The 20,670-nt window shown below is 47.5% G+C and overlaps 1 protein-coding gene across 2 annotated transcripts in view; it reads left to right on the top strand.

Moving 5' to 3' along the window:
* The window catches only part of LOC100537272 (C-type mannose receptor 2), a 24,272-nt gene extending 3,633 nt beyond the window's left edge, over window positions 1–20,639 (top strand). For both annotated transcript variants that reach the window (XM_073935568.1, XM_073935569.1), the window contains exons 5-50: window positions 334–554; window positions 1,414–1,523; window positions 2,970–3,088; window positions 3,173–3,308; window positions 3,418–3,500; window positions 3,863–3,982; window positions 4,066–4,167; window positions 4,302–4,460; window positions 4,606–4,688; window positions 5,020–5,164; window positions 5,290–5,331; window positions 5,551–5,718; window positions 5,792–5,911; window positions 6,018–6,128; window positions 6,210–6,242; window positions 6,320–6,454; window positions 8,408–8,554; window positions 8,890–9,024; window positions 9,120–9,274; window positions 9,617–9,761; window positions 9,859–9,913; window positions 10,112–10,178; window positions 10,253–10,386; window positions 10,473–10,516; window positions 10,599–10,772; window positions 10,847–11,001; window positions 11,093–11,206; window positions 11,859–11,974; window positions 12,054–12,205; window positions 12,311–12,516; window positions 14,199–14,373; window positions 14,446–14,667; window positions 14,961–15,130; window positions 15,245–15,315; window positions 15,568–15,668; window positions 16,440–16,559; window positions 16,638–16,787; window positions 16,943–17,097; window positions 17,340–17,439; window positions 17,525–17,760; window positions 18,572–18,761; window positions 19,044–19,295; window positions 19,378–19,560; window positions 19,786–19,836; window positions 20,142–20,290; window positions 20,376–20,639. In XM_073935568.1, coding sequence (XP_073791669.1) covers window positions 334–554; window positions 1,414–1,523; window positions 2,970–3,088; window positions 3,173–3,308; window positions 3,418–3,500; window positions 3,863–3,982; window positions 4,066–4,167; window positions 4,302–4,460; window positions 4,606–4,688; window positions 5,020–5,164; window positions 5,290–5,331; window positions 5,551–5,718; window positions 5,792–5,911; window positions 6,018–6,128; window positions 6,210–6,242; window positions 6,320–6,454; window positions 8,408–8,554; window positions 8,890–9,024; window positions 9,120–9,274; window positions 9,617–9,761; window positions 9,859–9,913; window positions 10,112–10,178; window positions 10,253–10,386; window positions 10,473–10,516; window positions 10,599–10,772; window positions 10,847–11,001; window positions 11,093–11,206; window positions 11,859–11,974; window positions 12,054–12,205; window positions 12,311–12,516; window positions 14,199–14,373; window positions 14,446–14,667; window positions 14,961–15,130; window positions 15,245–15,315; window positions 15,568–15,668; window positions 16,440–16,559; window positions 16,638–16,787; window positions 16,943–17,097; window positions 17,340–17,439; window positions 17,525–17,760; window positions 18,572–18,761; window positions 19,044–19,295; window positions 19,378–19,560; window positions 19,786–19,836; window positions 20,142–20,290; window positions 20,376–20,420 — 6,056 coding nt within the window. In that variant the 3' untranslated portion in view covers window positions 20,421–20,639. The remainder of the gene's footprint in view (window positions 1–333; window positions 555–1,413; window positions 1,524–2,969; window positions 3,089–3,172; window positions 3,309–3,417; window positions 3,501–3,862; window positions 3,983–4,065; window positions 4,168–4,301; window positions 4,461–4,605; window positions 4,689–5,019; window positions 5,165–5,289; window positions 5,332–5,550; window positions 5,719–5,791; window positions 5,912–6,017; window positions 6,129–6,209; window positions 6,243–6,319; window positions 6,455–8,407; window positions 8,555–8,889; window positions 9,025–9,119; window positions 9,275–9,616; window positions 9,762–9,858; window positions 9,914–10,111; window positions 10,179–10,252; window positions 10,387–10,472; window positions 10,517–10,598; window positions 10,773–10,846; window positions 11,002–11,092; window positions 11,207–11,858; window positions 11,975–12,053; window positions 12,206–12,310; window positions 12,517–14,198; window positions 14,374–14,445; window positions 14,668–14,960; window positions 15,131–15,244; window positions 15,316–15,567; window positions 15,669–16,439; window positions 16,560–16,637; window positions 16,788–16,942; window positions 17,098–17,339; window positions 17,440–17,524; window positions 17,761–18,571; window positions 18,762–19,043; window positions 19,296–19,377; window positions 19,561–19,785; window positions 19,837–20,141; window positions 20,291–20,375) is intronic.
* Window positions 20,640–20,670: the final 31 nt, after the last annotated feature.

The following is a 20,670-nucleotide window of genomic DNA, read 5'->3' as shown; positions in this document are numbered from 1 at the left end:
AGGTAATTAACATTTAGGAGGAGCTGATTAACATGTATGATGAGGTAATTAACATATAGGAGGAGCTGATTAACATATGTATGAGCAGCTGATTAACATATATAATGAGGTAATTAACATATAGTAGGAGCTAATTATCATATGTATGAGCAGCTGATTAACATATATGATGAGGTAATTAACATATAGGAGGAGCTGATTAACATATATGAGAAGGTAATTAGCATATATGAGGAGCTGATTATTTAAATGAGGAGCTGGTTATCATTTAAAAATGCTTCATTGACATATGTAAGCCGCTGATTAGCATATCTCTGTCTCCTCCACCCTCAGCGAACCCGGCTCCGGCCTGTGACTCCGCTAACGGCTGGCAGGGCTTCGGCTCCAGCTGTTATCGGAGAAAGAGCAGCAGGAAGAGCTGGACGGCGGCCCGCAGCGACTGCATCCGTGACGGAGGAGATCTGGTGTCCATCAACTCTGCAGACGAGGAGCAGTACGTCACCAGCCGCCTCGACTCCTCCGCCTTCGACCTGTGGATCGGCTTCTCCACCATGGTGAGAGTTGAACACAGATAAACAGATCCAGCACCCTGCTGAGGGGCTTCCGTCTGACGAGAGAGAGCATCAGACCTGGAGCAGGCGGTCTTACAGCCCTGTTGTTCTTGATGTGTCCAGTAGGGGAGGCTGTGCAGTATTATTATGAGCCTTCAGAACATTATCATTAGCCTGATCAAAAACATTTATAATAAATCTCTAGCCGACCCCTACCCCTGACCCACCCGCCACAGGAAACATGGCAAACTGAATATCAGAGCACGTTTGAGCAGGATTCCCCAAACACAGTTATAACGGTCTCCAGCATCGTCTAGTTATTAGGGAGCCGTTTTGACAGGAGCAGTGATGTTCATGACGTGTCCAAGCATTTATATCTCAAAATTAATTTTATTTGTCTTACAAATGCTACAAACAAACACCGTCAAAAAACTGTTTCCCCGCTACTCCTGCCAGATGATCACCCATCACCTGTGAGCCCTTACGTAAGCAGGTGAGCTGACGTGACTTATAGGTGGAGTTAATCTATATATCACTAAACCACTCGATGAGTGACACAGAATAATACTTTATAATATTATTAATCTGAATCAATCATGCGACAAATAAACAAATAAAATATAAATATCTATTATATCTATTATATATATATTATATCACAAATGACTCCAACACCAGTACTAACTCCACATTTAATTCACATTCATTATTCGGCTGTAGATCTGTCTCCCCCTTCTGGACGCATCAGGAACAGCAGCAGTGTAGAACTGTCTGGGTGATGAACAGATGAACAGATCCAGCACAGGTTTCAGTGTTTCAGGAAGATGTAGAGGCCTTTCAACTTCATCTCCCCTTTCCACAGAAATGCACCACTCTGTCCTGTGAAGTTCAAGCAAATGCCACCTCCTTCAGCTGGTCTGACGCCAGCGCAGCATCATACATCAACTGGCCCAACGGACAGCCGGACCTCTCGTAAGAACACCGACCGGGACATTGACTAGTGTTACTGAATCAGTCTGCAGCAGCTGTAATGTAGATCTGTGTGAAGATGAAGATGATGATGATGATGAAGTTGATGGTGAAGGTGATGATGATGGTGATGATGATGATGGTGATGATGATGATGATGATGATGAAGGTGATGGTGATGATGATGATGGTGATGATGATGATGATGATGATGATGATAGTGATGATGAAAATGATGATGATGATGATGATGATGAAGATGATAAAGATGATGATGATGGTGATGAAGGTGATGGTGATGATGATGATGATGATTTTTTTTTCAGTATATTTTTTTTATTTTTTTATTTTTTTATTAATGTCAGGGTAACAATAACATCATAGAAATGCAAGAGTGTACATGAGTTTTGATGATGATGATGATGATGATGATGAAGGTGATGATGAAAATGATGATGCTGATGATGAAGATGATGAAGATGCTGATGATGATGAAGGTGATGATGGTGGTGATGATGATGATAGTGATGATGAAAATGATGATGATGGTGATGAAGGTGATGATGATGATGATGATGATGAAAATGATGATGATGGTGATGAAGGTGATGATGATGATGATGATGAAAATGATGATGATGATGATGATAATGATGATGAATATGAAGGTGATGGTGATGATGATGATGAAAGTGATGATGATGATGATGATGATGATGATGAAGGTGATGATGAAAATGATGATGCTGATGATGAAGATGATGAAGATGCTGATGATGATGAAGGTGATGATGGTGGTGATGATGATGATAGTGATGATGAAAATGATGATGATGGTGATGAAGGTGATGATGATGATGATGATGATGAAAATGATGATGATGGTGATGAAGGTGATGATGATGATGATGATGAAAATGATGATGATGATGATGATAATGATGATGAATATGAAGGTGATGGTGATGATGATGATGAAAGTGATGATGATGATGATGATGCTGATGATGAAAGTGATGATGATGATGATGATGATGATAGTGATGATGGTGATGAAGGTGATGGTGATGATGATGATGGTGATGATGATGAAAGTGATGATGATGAAGATGATGATGATGATGCTGATGATGATGATGATGATGAAGATGATGATGATGATGATGATGATGATGATGATGAAGATGATGATGAAGATGATGATGATGATGATGATGATAGTGATGATGGTGATAAAGGTGATGGTGATGATGATGATGATGATGATGAATATGAAGGTGATGGTGATGATGATGATGAAAGTGATGAAGATGATGATGAAGATGATGATGATGATGATGATGATGATGATGATGATGATGATGATGATGATGAAAGTGATGATGATGAAGTTGATGATGAAGATGATGAAGATGATGATGATTGTTGAAACTGTGCTTCTTCACTCAGAGATAAAGCCAATGGCGTGTGCACCGCTATGATCAAGGAGTCAGGAGAGGATTATGGGAAATGGCGGACTCACGTGTGCCGGTACGAGCGGCCGTACATGTGCGAGAGAGCTCTGAACAGTAAGACCCTCCGTCTCAGATTAAAGTTGGTCCATCGCTCCTGATGTTCAGTGATGATGATGATGGTGCTCTGCTCTTCCTCAGCCATCTGTCCCGCCGGCTGGCTCAGTTTCTCCGGCAGCTGCTATTGGCTGGTCAGTAACCAGCACATGTTGACCAGCTGGTACCTGGCCCAGACCGAGTGCTTCAGCATGGGAGCAAACCTGCTGACCATCAAGAGGTGAGACGAGCTCCAACAGGTGCACACAGTTATCTGGACCAGGTGTGGCGCTCATTATCGTGTGTGTGTGTGTGTGTGTGTGTGTGTGTGTGTGTGTGTGTGTGTGTAGTGAAGAGGAGCAGTTCTTCATTAATGCGCAGCTGCCTGACTTTCACCAGGTGGATATACCTGATCTGTGGATCGGTGTTTCAGGTGAGCAACACAACACACACTCGACAGCATCTCTCACCTGCGCACACTACAGACAACATGTTAACACACCTCTAAGTGTTTCAGTTCAGTGTCTGTGCGTGTGTTCAGTGTGTTTTTACACACGTCGGTTATCCAGATCTGCTTCTGGAGGCCTCCACTGAGCACCGTGCTCATCAGTAATGGACGAGTCACTCCTCCTCAGGCTGAGTTATGAGCTGCTCGTCTTCAATGTTCTCCATCCAGCAGCTCTCGAGTGCTCCACACTGTTCACTCTCCAATGAGTGTTTCAGCCAATCTTCTGCCTTCTGCAGCTCTGGTCTGTTCAAGAACCTTTAATGAGTTATGATGTGTGACTCCCTCAGATAAAGACCAAGACGGGACATTTCGGTGGGTGGACAAGACTGCGATCGAGTTTTCAAACTGGAGCCCAAATTTCCCCCAGGATACACCAAAGCAGTGGGACTGCGGCCAGATCTACACCGGTGAGCTGCTCCTCTGGTGTGTCCTCTTCAGACAGGTGATGGAGAGTGATCTGGTCTAACTGGTTTATTCTCGCCTGAAACAGGAAACTACGCCGGCAAATGGGAGAGCACCAACTGCTTTAAAAACCTCGGGTATATATGCAAGATGGCCGGCGGACAGAACGTGAAGCCCACCCCGGCTCCAGGTACAGCCGAGCTGAAGTGTGTGTTCAGACTGACTGTGCGGTGTTTTATGTGTGTGTGAGTGTGTGTGTGTGTGTGTGTGTGTGTGTGTGTGTTATGGTGATGGTATCCTCAGAGCTGTCGTTCTCCTCCGCAGACTCTCACTGTGATGAAGGATATCTGCTCTTCCAGGATCACTGCTTTCACTTCGAGAGCGAATCCGTCAAGAACTGGCAGGATGCAGAGAGCTACTGTGTGGCCCAGAACGGGCATCTGGTCAGCGTCCACGACCAGGAGACCATCAGCTTTCTGACAGGTGCGGCACGCCTGGGTTATCCACTCCACTGGGTTAAAAAGCAAAGCTGAATACGGGGAATTGACACATTTTCAAGAGTGTGTATGAGGGAGTGTGTGTGTACGAGTGTGTGCGCATGTGTGACGCAGTGTTGTCTCTCCCGCAGCACACATGAGCAGGTCCTCCTGGGTGGGTCTGAATGATATCGGTAAAGAAGGCACGTTTGTGTGGACCGACGGGACTCCAGCTGTAAGCGTCAGACTTCACTCTCCTTTACTCTGAATGCAGTGTGTGTGTGTGTGTGTGTGTGTGTTTGTGTGTGTGTGTGTGTGTGCGTGTCTGTGTGTGTGTGTGCGTGTCTGTGTGTGTGTGTGCGTGTCTGTGTGTGTTTGTGTGTGTGTGTGTGTGTTTGTGTGTGTGTGTGCGTGTGTGTGTGCGTGTCTGTGTGTGCGTGTCTGTGTGTGCGTGTGTGTGTGTGTGCGTGTCTGTGTGTGCGTGTCTGTGTGTGTGCGTGTCTGTGTGTGTGCGTGTCTGTGTGTGTGTGTGCGCACGCTGGTCCCCATCTTCTGCTCTCCTGCAGAACTTCCTCCCCTGGGAGCTGAACCAGCCAGATAACTGGCAGGGCAATGAAGACTGCGTTCACATCCGCGGGACAGAGCACCACGACACCGGCAAACTCAACGACCTGCCCTGCAGCGCCACCTACCCCTTCATCTGCCAGAAAGGTGCTGCGCCTCCTGCTGGTGTACTGCAGCACACATTAATCAGTGCAGTGAACTACACCTTCATTAAGCCGTCCTGCTCAAACCGTCCCCGTCTAAATCCTTCATTATTTCCTTTGTATTTTCAGCCAAAGGTCAAGGGCCGCCTGCTCCCCCAACATCCGGTCCAGGTACACTCTTCACGCACACACACATATATACACATGTGTATTCAAATACATGTAGCATGACACCCAGAGTGCTCCACACAGCTTGAGGATTCAGATTATTGCAGCTCTAATAATAAATAACAGCAGGTTTACATGACTCTAAACCCTGCGCATGATCTGGGTCCGGTGTGTCTGCAGCGGTGTCCGCCCCGTGTTTAACGCCTGTCTGCTGTGTTTCAGGCTGGAATGAGAAGTGTGGCTCGTGGATGGCCGACCCGTTCAATGACTACTGCTACCTGTTGATCACTCTCTCCATGCGGCGCTGGGCAGATGCTCGCTCCGACTGCCTGAACCAGGGTGGAGATCTGCTCAGCATCACCGAACCCTTCGAGCAGGGCTACATCCAGGGTGAGTATCCTCGAAACACACACTTCTGTCCACTCCTGAGTGTGTGTGAGACTCACGGTTCTCTGTTGGACAGCGGTGATCCAGAACATTCCCACCGGCGTGTCTCTGTGGATGGGCGCTCACGACCAGGTGACGGAGGGGGGATGGACGTGGACGGACGGGTCTCCGTTCCGCTATATCAACTGGGCAGCAGGTGACACTCAACAGGCTTGCAGATGATAAACACCTCAAGCTTTTGTTCAGTCAGTCCAGATGATGTTGAATGTAAAGGTAACCGGTTCTGTACTGTTCTGCTTAAGGAAACCCTGATGACTACTACGGTGAAGACTGTCTGTCTATTCTGATCAACTCTGGAGCGTGGAACGATGATAACTGTGAGAATAAGAGAGGCTACATCTGCAAGCGGCGCGGTATGTTCTGTTTTACCTCAGAGAAATGACATGTAGTGAAACCTCCACAGTGTCTGAAGACCAGCCCTCTCTGTGTTTCAGGGAACACCCCGAAGCCTCCGCCACCGCACGACGGTAAGCTCAGCTGCTGTTTCTCTGCATCTCCTGCAGATCTTCTCTCCGTCTGAAGCTGTGTTTGTGCTGTTCTGCAGGGTTCTACACAGCGTACGCCTGTCAGGACTCCAGCATGGTCCTCCACTGCCCCCAGAACAGCGTCATCAACATCCAGTCCGCTTTTTACGGCCGGCGCAGCGACAAGATATGCCCGTTTGGAGAAGGAGTGTCAGGTGAGTCTGGCTGTGGATCTGCAAGTCTCAGTGTCTGTAAAGGAGTGAGTGATGAATGAGTGAATAACTGATAAATAAGTGAATGACTGATGAATGCTTGAATGACTGATGAATGATTGAAAGACTTATAAATGCTTGAATGACTGATGAATGAGTGAATGACTTATGAATGAGCGAAGGACTAATGAATGAGTGAATGACTGATGAGTGCTTGAATAACTGATGAATGAGTGAATGACTGATGAATAAGTGAATGACTGATAAATAAGTCATTGACTGATGAATGATTGAATGACTGATGAATGATTGAATGACTGATGAATGATTGAATGACTGGTGAATGCTTGAATGACTGATGAATGAGTGAATGACTGATGAATGAGTGAAAGACTTATGAATGAGTGAAGGACTAATGAATGAGTGAATGACTGATGAGTGCTTGAATAACTGATGAATGAGTGAATGAGTGCATGACTGATGATTGATTGAATGACTGATGAATGTTTGAATGACTGATGAATGAGTGAAGGACTGATGAATGAGTGAATGACTTATGAATGAGTGAAGGACTAATGAATGAGTGAATGACTGATGAGTGCTTGAATAACTGATGAATGAGTGAATGACTGATGAATAAGTGAATGACTGATAAATAAGTCATTGACTGATGAATGCTTGAATGACTGATGAATGAGTGAATGACTGATGAATAAGTGAATGACTGATAAATAAGTCATTGACTGATGAATGATTGAATGACTGATGAATGCTTGAATGACTGATGAGTGCTTGAATAACTGATGAATGAGTGAATGACTGATGAATAAGTGAATGACTGATAAATAAGTGAATGACTGATGAATGATGCAATGACTGATGAATGAGTGAAGGACTGATGAATGAGTGAATGACTGATGAACGAGTGAATGAGTGCATGACTGATGAATGAGTGAATGACGGATGAATGAGTGAATGACTTATGAATGATTGAATGACTGATGAATGATTGAATGACTGATGAATGCTTGAATGACTGATGAGTGCTTGAATAACTGATGAATGAGTGAATGACTGATGAATAAGTGAATGACTGATAAATAAGTCATTGACTGATGAATGATTGAATGACTGATGAATGCTTGAATGACTGATGAGTGCTTGAATAACTGATGAATGAGTGAATGACTGATGAATGAGTGAATGACTGATAAATAAGTGAATGACTGATGAATGATGCAATGACTGATGAATGAGTGAAGGACTGATGAATGAGTGAATGACTGATGAACGAGTGAATGAGTGCATGACTGATGAATGAGTGAATGACGGATGAATGAGTGAATGACTTATGAATGATTGAATGACTGATGAATGAGTGAATGACTGATGAATGAGTGATGAATGATTCAATGACTTATGAACGAGTGAATGACTGATGAATGTGTGATGAATGATTCAATGACTAATGAATGAGTGAATGACTGATGAATGAGTGATGAATGATTCAATGACTTATGAATGAGTGAATGACTGATGAATGAGTGATGAATGATTCAATGACTTATGAATGAGTGAATGACTGATAATTGAGTGATGAATGATTGAATGAGTGATAAATAAATGAACTTATGAATGAGTGAATGAATGAATGAATGAATGAATGAGTGATGAATGATTCAATGACTTATGAATGAGTGAATGAATGAATGAATGAATGAATGAGTGATGAATGATTCAATGACTTATGAATGAGTGAATGACTGATAAATGAGTGATGAATAATTGAATGAGTGATAAATGAATGAACTTATGAATGAATGAATGAATGAATGAGTGATGAATGAGTGAAAAAGTGATGAAAGACTGATGAATGAGTGATGAATGAGTAATAAATGGGTGATGAATGACTGATGAATAAGTGAATGACTGATGAATAAGTGAATGCTGTTTCAGGAGTGTGCACTGTTGAGGGAACGCTGGCTCGGGCCAGGAAGGACTGCGACAACCGAGAGTTCTGTTTCCTGTTTGCATACACGGAGAGCGACCCTTGCCCGACTGTCTCCAAATATCTGGAGGTGGTGTACAGCTGCGAGCAGAACGGTACAGGATTCATCCACACACACACACACACACACACACACACACACACACACACACAGGTACACAATCACACACTCACACGCACACACACACACAAACAAGCAAACACACACACACAGGTACACAATCACACACACACACACACACACACGCACGCACGCACGCACACACGCACACACACACGCACGCACGCACACACACACACACGCACGCACACACACACGCACACACACACACACACACACACACATACACATCGCCTCTGTTTTACAGCCACGCTGCAGTGAGTGTGCGGGACACAGATGAGTGTGACGGTGTGTGTGTGTTGTTTGCAGTGTGTGTGCGCGGGTTGGGGGTGGAGGATGGAAACATCACCAGCTCCATGCTGTCGGCCTCCTCGTCTCTCAGTGGTCGAGGAGCAGATAAAGCCCGGCTGCACGGAGACTCCTGCTGGATGCCCTCCACTGCCGGTCAGAGCCCGGGATCATCAAATAACCACAGTAAAGCTCAGCGAAGCAGACGAGCTGCAGGTTCACACTCGCGTATGTCTGTGTGTGTGTTTCAGCCAACTCCTGGATCCAGGTGAATGTGGGTGCGCCGAAGAAGATCACCGGTGTCTCCATCCAGGGCTGCCCGACCGCAGAACACTGGGTCACTGCATTCAGGGTCCAGACCAGCTCAGACGGGCTCTCCTGGAGCGACTACAACAGTGATGGAGGGGTACACACACACACACCTTTTATACACACACAGCAGTGACAGAGGTTTACACACACACACACACACACACACACACACACACACACACACACATACATACACACACACACACATACACACACACACACTGACACACACACACACACACACATACACACACACACACTGACACATAGACACACATACACACACACACACACATACACACACACACACACACACACACACACACACTGACACATAGACACACACACACACACTGACACATAGACACACACACACACTGACACATAGACACACACACACACACACACACAGATGCTGATGCTGGCTGTCCTGCAGGAGTATCCGGGTTCTGTGGATAAGTCCAGTGTGGAGAAGCGTCTGTTCGGGACGCCGGTGTCGGCGCAGTACGTGCGGGTTTTGCCGCTGCAGTGGAACGGTCAGGCTGGCTTACGGCTGGACATTCTGGGCTGTTCCCCGGACTGTGAGTCAGCTGGAGATTGGGTTTAATATGAGCTGATGTGGTCTGTGCTCCGTGTGTGAACTCATCCTCTCTGCTTCTGCCTCTGCTGTGTGTGCAGATGCTGTGACGTGCAGTGCTAAACCCAACCTGGACCACTCCACCGACAGGATGACGTAAGTACTGAATCTCACACCTCAGTGTCGGCTCGTCATCTCCAGCGCTGCACACCTGCATTATTCCTCATTCCCATCATCAGCTTCTGAACCCGGAGTGTGTGCAGCGCTGCGGATCACCAGCCAGTCAAACACACTCATTAAAGCTCTGAGTGTGTGTTTCAGGCGTGAGTCAGACTCTGCTGTTGTGTGTTTCAGCGTTCACTGTCCGGCCGGGTGTGTGATGGAGGCGTACTCTGTGTACGGGACCGAGACGTATCGCGGGGTAAGAGGATAATCAATAATCAGTCATGGCGACTCGTTGACTGTGCAGTCCGCTGAGCTGCTTCTGTCCCGCAGGACTCTAATATCTGCGCTGCAGCGATTCACGCCGGTGTGGTCCTGAATGACATCGGTGGAGACTGCACACTGCTGAAGGAGCCGGGCCAGAACTTCTACAGCGGATCCACAAAGAACGGCATCGTGTCCCGACAGTAAGTGTGTGTCGCTGCTCCAGAAACCCTGCCTGTACATGAGTTCTGAGTTCAGAGTTTGCGGTCAATCTGCTGTTGTGTCTCAGGTTTGACGGCCAGTACTCCGTGTCCTACCGCTTCGCTGACGGAGGTGAGATCAGATGTCCTGATAAGCACAGCTCTATTCCTGGAGCACCGCCGGGCTCTCACCGCTGTGTGTGTGTGTGTTTCAGAGCTGAGATGTTCTGGTCCAGACTGGTATGAGTTCGGTGAGTTCTGCTATAAGCCGTTTCAGGAGAAGAAAACATGGCACAGCGCACGGACGGCCTGCAGAGCACTGGGAGCCGATCTGGTGTCCATCCAGTCCATGACGGAGCAGAGCTGGGTGGAGAGTTACCTGTACATGGGTGAGTGTGTATCTGTGTGTGTGAGTGATGTCCATTGAGCCCTTCCCGTAACCCGTCCTCTGTCCCGTCTGCAGCCACCAGTGACGTGTGGATCGGCCTGAATGATCTGGACTACTCAGGTCTGTTCACCTGGTCGGATCATCATGAAGTCACATTCACCTACTGGGCTCCTGGAGAACCCAACAACCACCTGGGCTTTCATGAGGACTGTGTGGAGATGTACCATCAGGTAAACCAGGGTTACTGACACACACACACACACACACACACACACACACACACACACACACACACTCTCACTATGCCGCTGTGTGTTGCAGACGGGACACTGGAATGACGTCACCTGCACTGAACTGAACTCCTACATCTGCAAATCCCCTAGAGGACACTATCCTGCTCCGTCTGTCCAGCCCACGGTCTACGGCTGCCCTCAGGTCAGTGTTTGCTCCGGCGGGGCGTCTGCGAGCCTGCAGTGCTCAGACTAAAGCCTGGTTTATACTTCTGCAGCAAGTGAGCGGCGTGACCCACGGCGCATGTAACGCGTGTAGCTGTGCTTATACTGCTGCTGCTGTCTCTGTTGGTCTGCATTAACACTTCTGAAGCACTAGTGGGCAGTGAGGTGTAAATGTTCCTCTGTGTCGAGTTTCTTTGCTGCTGTTTTGCTTTTCCTGAACACTTCCTGGATGTACAAGTGGCTCAAACTCGCTCATTTTGAGGCAGGAACCGGCGGACGTGCAGCAACTTTAACCATGAGGGAAACACAGAACAAAACTCTCCATCCGGAGCTCCTTCACGGGACTCCACACTTGTAAACAATCGCTCCATCGGGCTCGCACCATTCACCCGGCTCTCGGTCCCGCCCAGACTCGTCAGCGATACCAAGCCGACCAATCACAGAGCTTACGCTACGCCTCGTTGCGACGTGTAGTTACATTTTTTGAGAGGTGCACGTCAGCGACGCCGACAGCCACAGCGTAGGGCTATGAAGTATAAATCAGCCTTAACAGTGTGTGTGTGTGTGTGTGTGTGTGTGTGTGTGTGTGTGTGTGTGTGTGTGTGTGTGTGTGTGTGTGTGTGTGTGTGTAGGGCTGGGATGTGTTTGAGTATTCCTGCTACTGGTTTGAAGAAACTGCTCGGAGCCGAGAGGAGGCAAAAGAGTTCTGCGAGAGTCGAGACAGCTCCCTGCTGCACATCCTGGATCTGTGAGTGTGTGTCTGCGTCTGTGTGTGTGTGTTCCCCCATGTAGGCTGCTGTACTGTAGTAAGCACTGTGCTCCTGCAGGTATGAACAGGCTCATTTTACCGCACTGATGAGCAAATACTCCGGTCACTGGTGGATCGGGCTGCGGGCGCGAGGAGGGCAGGCCGGGGTGGATTATTACTGGGACAATGATGCTTTAATCACGTACACCAACTGGGGTCGCAACGAACCAAGTAACGAGTCTCTCCGTCCTGACACCAAAGCCATATAGACTATAACCAATCAACAATAAGATCAATGATGTTCTTCCTCAGCCAATCAGATGTCTGTGTCCGCAGATAACCACGCTGGACCATGTGTCACCATGACAACAACCCCGCTGGCCGGATTTTGGGTCAACAAACAATGTGAAGAGTCGTTTGCGTTTGTGTGTGAAGCTCCTCGAAGCGGCATCACTCCACCGACCCCTGCGCCGACTCTGCCGCCGGTGACCGGGTGTGACAGCGGGTGGGGGGGCGAGCCCAGCTTCAGGAACTGCTACAGGGTGAGGACACACTCCACTGACTACACACACACCTGAAATCTGCTGATTACTGTGTGTGTGTGTGTGTGTGTGTGTGTGTGTGTGTGTGTGTGTGTGTGTATGCTGTACTGTATTCTGCATGGATGTATGCTGCACTCAGTTCAATATAAAGCTATCCTGACATTAGTCCTGCTGAAATACAGACTCCAGTACTTCAGTATTTACTGTGCTGTTACACGTTCTCCTTGTGTGGGGACCATCTGACATCCTGGAGTTGATTTAAGGCTTGAGAGGTGATGAAATGTGTAAATATTATACAACCCCAAACATTATTGAATGTGTTCCTCATTTTTATTGTTTTTATTTATTTATTTTTTTCAAATAAAACACGTATCCCTAGTTTGGATCTTGCAGCACATTTAAAAAAACGTTGTTCCAGTAAAGCATTCACCCCTGTGTAATGTTGCTTTTCCTTTTCACAACACTTAAAGACGTTTAGCAACTGAAGACACCAAGTGCTGAAGTGTTCCAGGGATAATTCTGTCCCATTCTTCCTGCAAACAAGTCTTAAGGTGGGCAACAGTACGGGGTCTTCATTGTTGCAGTCTGTGCTTCATAATGCACCTCACATTTCACTACTGGAGACAGGTCGGGACTGCAGGCAGGCCAGTCCAGTGTCTGTCTCCTCTTCCTCTGCAGCAGGACTCTGTAATGTGAGCTCAGTGTGGTTCTGCATGGTCTTGTTGGACTCTGCAGGGCGTCTCTGGAGCAGAAGGCAGCATATTGAGCTCCAGAATCTCTCTGTGCTGTTCAGCATTAATGGAGAATCACAGAAGAGCAGGTCACCTTCACCAAGAGCACCGACACAACCCCAGACCATGACAGAGCCGGGCTTCTGGACTTGTTGCTGGTGTCAGTCTGGATGATCCTCTTCTTCTTTGTTGTGCTGCTTGAGAAGATTGAGTCCTGAGCTCATGTGCTGATCTGCTTATAGATGAATGAGGACTCTTGATGCAGCGCCCCCTGAGGGGTCGGAGGTCACGATTGTTCAGCGTAGGCTTGCGCTCTTGTCCTTTACGCACTGAAACTCCTCAAGACTCCTTCAGTCTTTAATGATGTTCTGCACTGTTGAAGGTGAAATATCCTCGTCTTCCTCTCTTTCTCTGAAGATCATCGTTTAATCATCTCACTCATTTCCTCTCATATTTGTGGTCAAACTGGTGATCCTCGGCCCATCTCTGCTCCTAAAGGACTAGAGCTTACCTGATGAGCAGATCATCATCACCATCACCTGTGGACATCACATCATTATTCAGCAGTTCACCTGATCACTGGCCTGAACTGCTCCTGGAGTGTGCTGCAGCTCTGAATGTCAGGAGAGGATGGAGATTTACACATGAGCTGAGGCTGACCAGACAAAATTCAATTCAATTCAGTTACATCAAATATTGTGCGTTCATATCGTCTGCATTCAAACACAAGTCAGAGTACATCTGGAAACCACTGCTTTCTTGTTTTACTTGCGTTTTCCACACTGTCACTCTTCCAGGTTTGGGGTTGTATAATATAACAGAAGCACAAGCAGGTTTTCTCCCAGATGAGGCAGGTCAAACTCTGCTCAGGTGTGTGAGTGTGTTTGCTGTTATGCGTGTGTGTTGTAAGGAGTGTGTGTGTGCTGTTATGCTCTTCTTCTTGCTCTGCAGTTGTTCTCTGTGGATTTCACACTGAAGAAGAGCTGGTCGTCTGCGCGGGAGGACTGTTTGTCCCGCGGGGCAGATCTGGTCAGCATCCACAGCCCACAGGAGGAGCTGTTTCTAGCCGGATTCACCAAGGGAAAGACCTCATGGATCGGCCTGAGCATCAACCCGCTGGAGGGAGGTGTGTGTGCTGCTGCATTACAGAATCTGCATTAATAAACTGCATTAACACAGCTGACCGTCCCGCCCTCAGGCTACCACTGGAGCGATGGGACACCCGTCAGTCACACCAACTGGGGCCACGGTGAGCCCAACAACCACAACGGGCGGGAGAACTGTGTGGAGATGGTGACCAGCGCCAACGGGACGTCCTCCTGGAATGACCTGAACTGCGACGCACACCAGGACTGGATCTGCATGATCGCCAAAGGAAAGAAGCCCATCATACCACCGCAGCCGTCATCGCCAGAACCAGGTGACCATGGCAACCATTCTGACCAATCAGATCCTCCATTTCTGTGCTGCATTTATAAACATTGTCAGTAAATTCAAAGCTGATAATCAGAAACATGTGGAGCAAATCCCAGAAACCTTTAGCACAATGTGAAAAGATGCACACTCATTAAACGGGCTGTCAGGTGGGCGGTAGAAGCTGCTGAAATATGCGATAATCACAGTACAGAGTAAACACAGAACAGAAGCTAATTACTTAGCCGAACACTGCACACCAGAGAGAGCTGCTGTATTAAAGGTGTTTCCTGTGTTCAGCTCCTGAATGTGGATCCAACCCTGGCTGGAGGAAACACAACGGCGTCTGTTATTACTTTAACGACACTGATATCGTGGACTTTCACGTGGCGATGGTTCGCTGTTACGAGGAGAAATCTCTGCTGGTGTCCATCGCTGATGAAGCAGAGCAGTCGTACGTCGTCAGCCTGGTACGATAAACACAGCAGCAGTAGCTTTAGCAGTTAGCATGAACTGTGGAGGCATAACGTGTGTGTGTGTGTGTGTGTGTGTGTGTGTGTGTGTGTGTGTGTGTGTGTGTTCAGGTGGGCACGGGTCAGGTGGCGGCGGCCTGGATTGGGATGAGGATGTTCGGGGTCGCCGGTGGAGAGTATCTGTAAGTCTGCAGACATTTGAGCGTGTGTGTGTGTGTGTGTGTGTGTGTGTGATTGAGTACTTTTGTGAATGTGTATTTTTGTGTGTGCGCCAGCATTTGTTTGTTGTGTGTGTTTGTGGATTTGTGTATTTCTTTGAGTGTGTATGTCTATGTGTTTTATGCATGCGAGTTTGTCAGTTTATTTATTTGTGTCTGTGTTTGTGTGTGTGTGTATGTGTGTTTGTGTTTGTGTGTGTCTCTGTGTGTGTGCAGATGGGTTGATCTGTCTCCGGTCACCTATGTGCACTGGGGTCCTGGAGAGCCCAATGATGCTAACGGAGAAGAGCAGTGTGTCCAGATGAACAGACATCCAGGTCACATATCATTCCATTCACCCTTCACAGTACTGAGCTTCATGATGACATTCCTTACAAATAAAAACATGACTGTATCGTCTTCATTTCCTTCATATGTTTGTTAATGTATGCATCAAAAATAAACAAATATGATTGAGGTCAGCTCAACAGCAACCATACGCACAGTGCAGAGTCGCCCGAACACATAATTCTGCATTTATATACACTTTTACTGACTCTCCCTGTGTGTGTGTTATAGACACAGACGTATAGGCACAGATGTATAGGCACAGACGTATAGGCACAGACGTACAGACAAAGACATATAGACACAGATGTATAGACAAAGACGTATAGGCACAGATGTATAGGCACAGACGTATAGACAGACATATAGACATAGACGTATAGACACAGACGTATAGGCACAGACGTATAGGCACAGACGTATAGACAGACGTATAGACACAGACGTATAGGCACAGACGTATAGGCACAGACGTATAGACAGACATATAGACACAGACGTATAGACACAGACGTATAGGCACAGACGTATAGGCACAGACGTATAGACAGACATATAGACATAGACGTATAGACACAGACGTATAGGCACAGACGTATAGGCACAGACGTATAGGCACAGACGTATAGGCACAGATGTATAGACACAGATGTATAGACACAGACGTATATCGACAGACGTATAGACACAGACGTAAAGACAGATGTATAGGCACAGATGATCTTTTGATGGTTCATGACAGTGTTTTTGTTCGTCAACAGGTTCCTGGAATGATGCTAACTGTGGCCGTGCCAGTGCTGGTTATGTGTGTAAGAAATATCCTGGGAACGACCACACACCGCCACCACCGACCGCCGCATGGGAGGGAAACTGTCCTGAAGGTACGGCCGGTGGGCGTGGCTGTGTTTGATCAATAATGCTAGTTCTTCAGTCATGTTTCCTGCGTTGGGTTTTCTCAGGATGGATGAAATTCCACAACAAGTGCTTCATCTTCAAGGGGAACCACAAACACCAGAAGGAGATCAAGGCTAACTGGATGACGGCGCGAGACTGGTGTCGAAAAGAAAAAGGAGGAGATCTTGCCATCATCGACAACCAGAGTGAAAACGGTGCGTCTTCAGCAGCTCCAGCGTTACTGAGCTCAGTCTGTCTGCCATCCGTCTCCTTTAGCATTGCATGCAGCCTTTTATTGATGATATATAAGGTTTGCCAGATATGATCAAATATTTTCTATTATCTATATGATATGTCCTCTTCTCTACAGATTTTGTAGCTAGTTACCTCCAGGACCTGATTGTACCCGTCTGGATCGGTTTGTCTGATAGTCTGCATGAAGGGAAGTTTGCGTGGAGTGATGGAGTCAGTCCTGTATTATACACCAATTGGGCTGATAAAGAACCAAACAATGTAGACGGGAAGGTGAGCTCCTGGAGGCCCTTATGGGGACAGAGCTGTGCCAGATTCAGCTTAACAATAACTCAGTTTTGCAATCTTCATCTGATTCTGTTTTATTAAGAGACCGTTTCAGAACTCTACATCTCTACATTTACAGTTTCAGTGTAATTTCCCATTAAAGCAGAACTGTGGACTACTGGACAGTGTTTGTGTTGTGGATCAGTAAGGGTTGTTCAGAGATCTGTCTTGTGTTGTGTTTGGCACAGGAACACTGCACCGCCGTTACCCATAATCACCTGCAGACGGGCCGCTGGAACGATGAGAGCTGTGAGCTGGAGCGAGGATGGGTTTGCTCCATGAAGAAGTGTACGTACTGCACATTTCTGTGTCCATTATGGCTCTAGAGACATGACTAAATAAAAATAATAATAATAACAACTCCTGCCCCCAGCGAGCAGCCTGCCCGTCCCACCGCCCACCAGGTCGCCCTGCCCGTCCAGCTACTCCACCTATTTCAACAACTGCTATAAGCTGTTCTCTGAGCCCCGGAGCTGGGAAGAGGCGCAGCAGGCCTGTGTGAAGGATGGAGGAAACCTGGCCAGTGTGGACATGAGCTACGACCAGGCCTTCATTTCCGCAGCCGTGCAGCAGAGCCCCTCCGACGCCTGGATCGGCCTCCGACGCCTGGTAGGGTGACAGCTTTACTGTCTCACCTATTATTATGCAAATTGGTTTTAATTGGCATAAACATTTATTTTGGCTTTTCAATTAAAGTCATGATGGTGTGGTGTCTCTGTGCTCGCCCGGTCACCGAAATCAGTCTTAGACACAAATTATAACTAGTTTGCCAGCAGAGCCCGATTAGAGGAAAACCTCTGCAGAAGGACGCTCCCTGTTATTAAGCAGGACACACACCATTTCAGCAGTACAGGAGAGGAAAAACACCTCTCTGCTCCCCAAAATCATTTCATTCAAAATCATTCGACAGTGCAATACCTTGAGGAAGATCCCTTCTGTAGCAAAATCATCTTCATGTGGGACAGTGCCCATCTGAGGCTGCAGTGAACCCCAGTGTGGCAGTCGCTGCTCTGGGTATGAAAGCAGAGAAACTCATGGTGTGGCCTCCATCCTGCCCTGAACTCAACCCTATTGAGAACCATTGGAGCATACTCAAGCTAAAGATCTATGAGTGAGGCAGTAAACAGCAGCTCTGGGGCTAATCTGACATCCTGCTGGGAAAGTCAAGCAGAAACTATCCACAAACTCCTGTTCCTCACAACCTATAAATGTTCTCTAACTGTGCTGTGCAGAATTCAGAACTGCATTGTGAGTTTTATATTTATTAAATAATTACTGTCATCGACAGGAGATTTGTTCAACTAAAGTAGAATGTTCAACAGATATCGTGAGCACTTTACTGACTTCCACTTGCATCCACTGCAGTGCATGAGCTGAGGACTCTGTGTGTGTGTGTGTGTGTGTGTGTGTGTTCCCGCAGTCGGAAAATGACCCGTACAGATGGTCTGATGGCTGGCCGGTGTTATTTACCCACTGGGGTCCCGGAGAGCCCACCAGCCATAAGGGCGAGGGCTGCGTCAGCATGCACCAGGCCTCGCGCTTCATCCAGGGCACGTGGAACGACACCGACTGCAACGCCGCCAAACCCTACATCTGCAAAATCACCAAAGGTAACGTTCGAGACGTGTTCAGTTTCCTGTCACAGCACCTCTGTATTTACCTCATGGACGTCTATTCAAAGGTCAGCAACTTCACAAGCCAACATCAGAATGCTGAGATTTCACATGTTTACATGACATTTCATGAGGGAATAGCTGCCATGTGTGTTCTTTCCTCGCGTGTGTGTGTGTGTTTGTTTGTTTTCTGTGTGTGTGTGTGTTTTCTGTGTGTTCATAGCTGTATTTCCTCATGTGTGTGTTGGTGTGTTCCCCTGACTCCTGTCGTCTCCACAGATAAGCCTCCAGCGACGCCGGCTCCGGGCGATGGGAAGTGTCTGCCGGGGTTTTGGCACTACGGTCGGCACTGCTACTTCGCCTATAATGGGAAGGTGGGCTTCTCATGGCCAGAGGCGCGGCACTTTTGCCAGCAGGTGAACGGAGGAGATCTGACCTCCATCCACAGCCGCCTGGAGGTGGAGTTCATCCGCAACCTCAACTACACCAAATACCACAACATGTGGATCGGGCTGACCCGCGACCGCTCCTGTGCGCAGTACAGTACCGTCCCGCCTCCGCCACTGCCTGTACGGCTGCTGTCACACGCTGACTCTGCTGTTCTCTCTTGCAGACGGCTGGGGCTGGACCGACCTCACCGCAGTGGGCTTCACCAACTGGGCTCCTGGAGAACCCAATGAAGCCGTGCATGATGGAGACGTGGGCAAGGAGAACTGTGTGGAGATGTACAGCGACGGAACCTGGAACGACAACAGCTGCACGCAGAAGAGAGGCTTCGTGTGCCGACACCGCCAGTGTAGGTCCAGCTCCTGACACACACACACACACACACACACACACACACACACACACACACACACACACTGACAGAGTGCACACACATGCACTCGTACTCCCAAACACACACACACAAACAAACTGACACACACACACACACACACACACACACACTGGACGGTTAATCAGAGTTTAATCATGTTCACGGTGCAGCTCTCCTCAGTTCTGTTTCCTCTTATTTCAGATTATGTGACGGATGATAACGGCATCGTCATTCCAACCGACCCGTCAGGCAGTGAGTGACGAACACAGCGCTCTGAAACACACAGTGTTGGTGATGTGGATGTTGTAGTTGTTGTTTGTGTGTGTGTACATTGCTGTAATGCTGCTCTGTCTGTGTGTGTCTGTGTATATGTGTGTGTACTTTGCTGTATGGCCACTCTGTCTGTGTGTGTGTGTGTGTGTGTGCGTGCTTGTGTGTGTGTGTGTGTGTGTGTATGTATATGTTGCTGTATCCCTGCACTGTCTGTGTGTGTGTGTGAGTACGTTGTTGTAATGCCACTCTGTCTGTGTGTGTGTGTGTGTGTGTGTGCGTGCTAGCGGATGCTGGAGTTGTCGCGGGCGCAGTGATCGGTGCGCTGGTGTGTGTGGCGCTCCTGTTGGCCGTCTTCTACTACGTCTTCAGTGTGAAGGGTGTGAAGCCGGGTGACATCAGCTTCTTCAGGCCGGACAGTAAGAACGTTGACGTGGTGAGTCTCCGTCTGAGTCAGAAACACACTTGCAGAGACAGGAGAGAGAGACAGGAGAGAGAGTATAACAATGTGTGTTTTCCAGCCTGCCTTCACCAACCCCAACTTCGCCGGAGAGTCTGAGTCCTGATCTGAGGTTCGCCTGTGTGTGTGTGTGTGTGTACAGAAACACTGAAATATAATCACCAGCACTGAAAATGAACAGGAACCGCCTCGTCCTCCTACAGTTTTGCTGTTTTGTGTATGTGGGTTTGTATTCTTGCTGATTTTGTAGATTGGGTTAAATATGAACATGTGATGTGTTTATTGTCTGTACAGTTCTTTCTGGAAATAAAACTGAAATATCTCAGTGCTTTACTTTTATTTTGAAAATGCCACTA

Source organism: Danio rerio, chromosome 21, assembly GCF_049306965.1.
Source record: "Danio rerio strain Tuebingen ecotype United States chromosome 21, GRCz12tu, whole genome shotgun sequence".
Lineage (NCBI taxonomy): Eukaryota > Metazoa > Chordata > Actinopteri > Cypriniformes > Danionidae > Danio > Danio rerio.
Note: the sequence above shows the minus strand (reverse complement) of the source record. Positions and strands in the feature narration are given on the sequence as shown.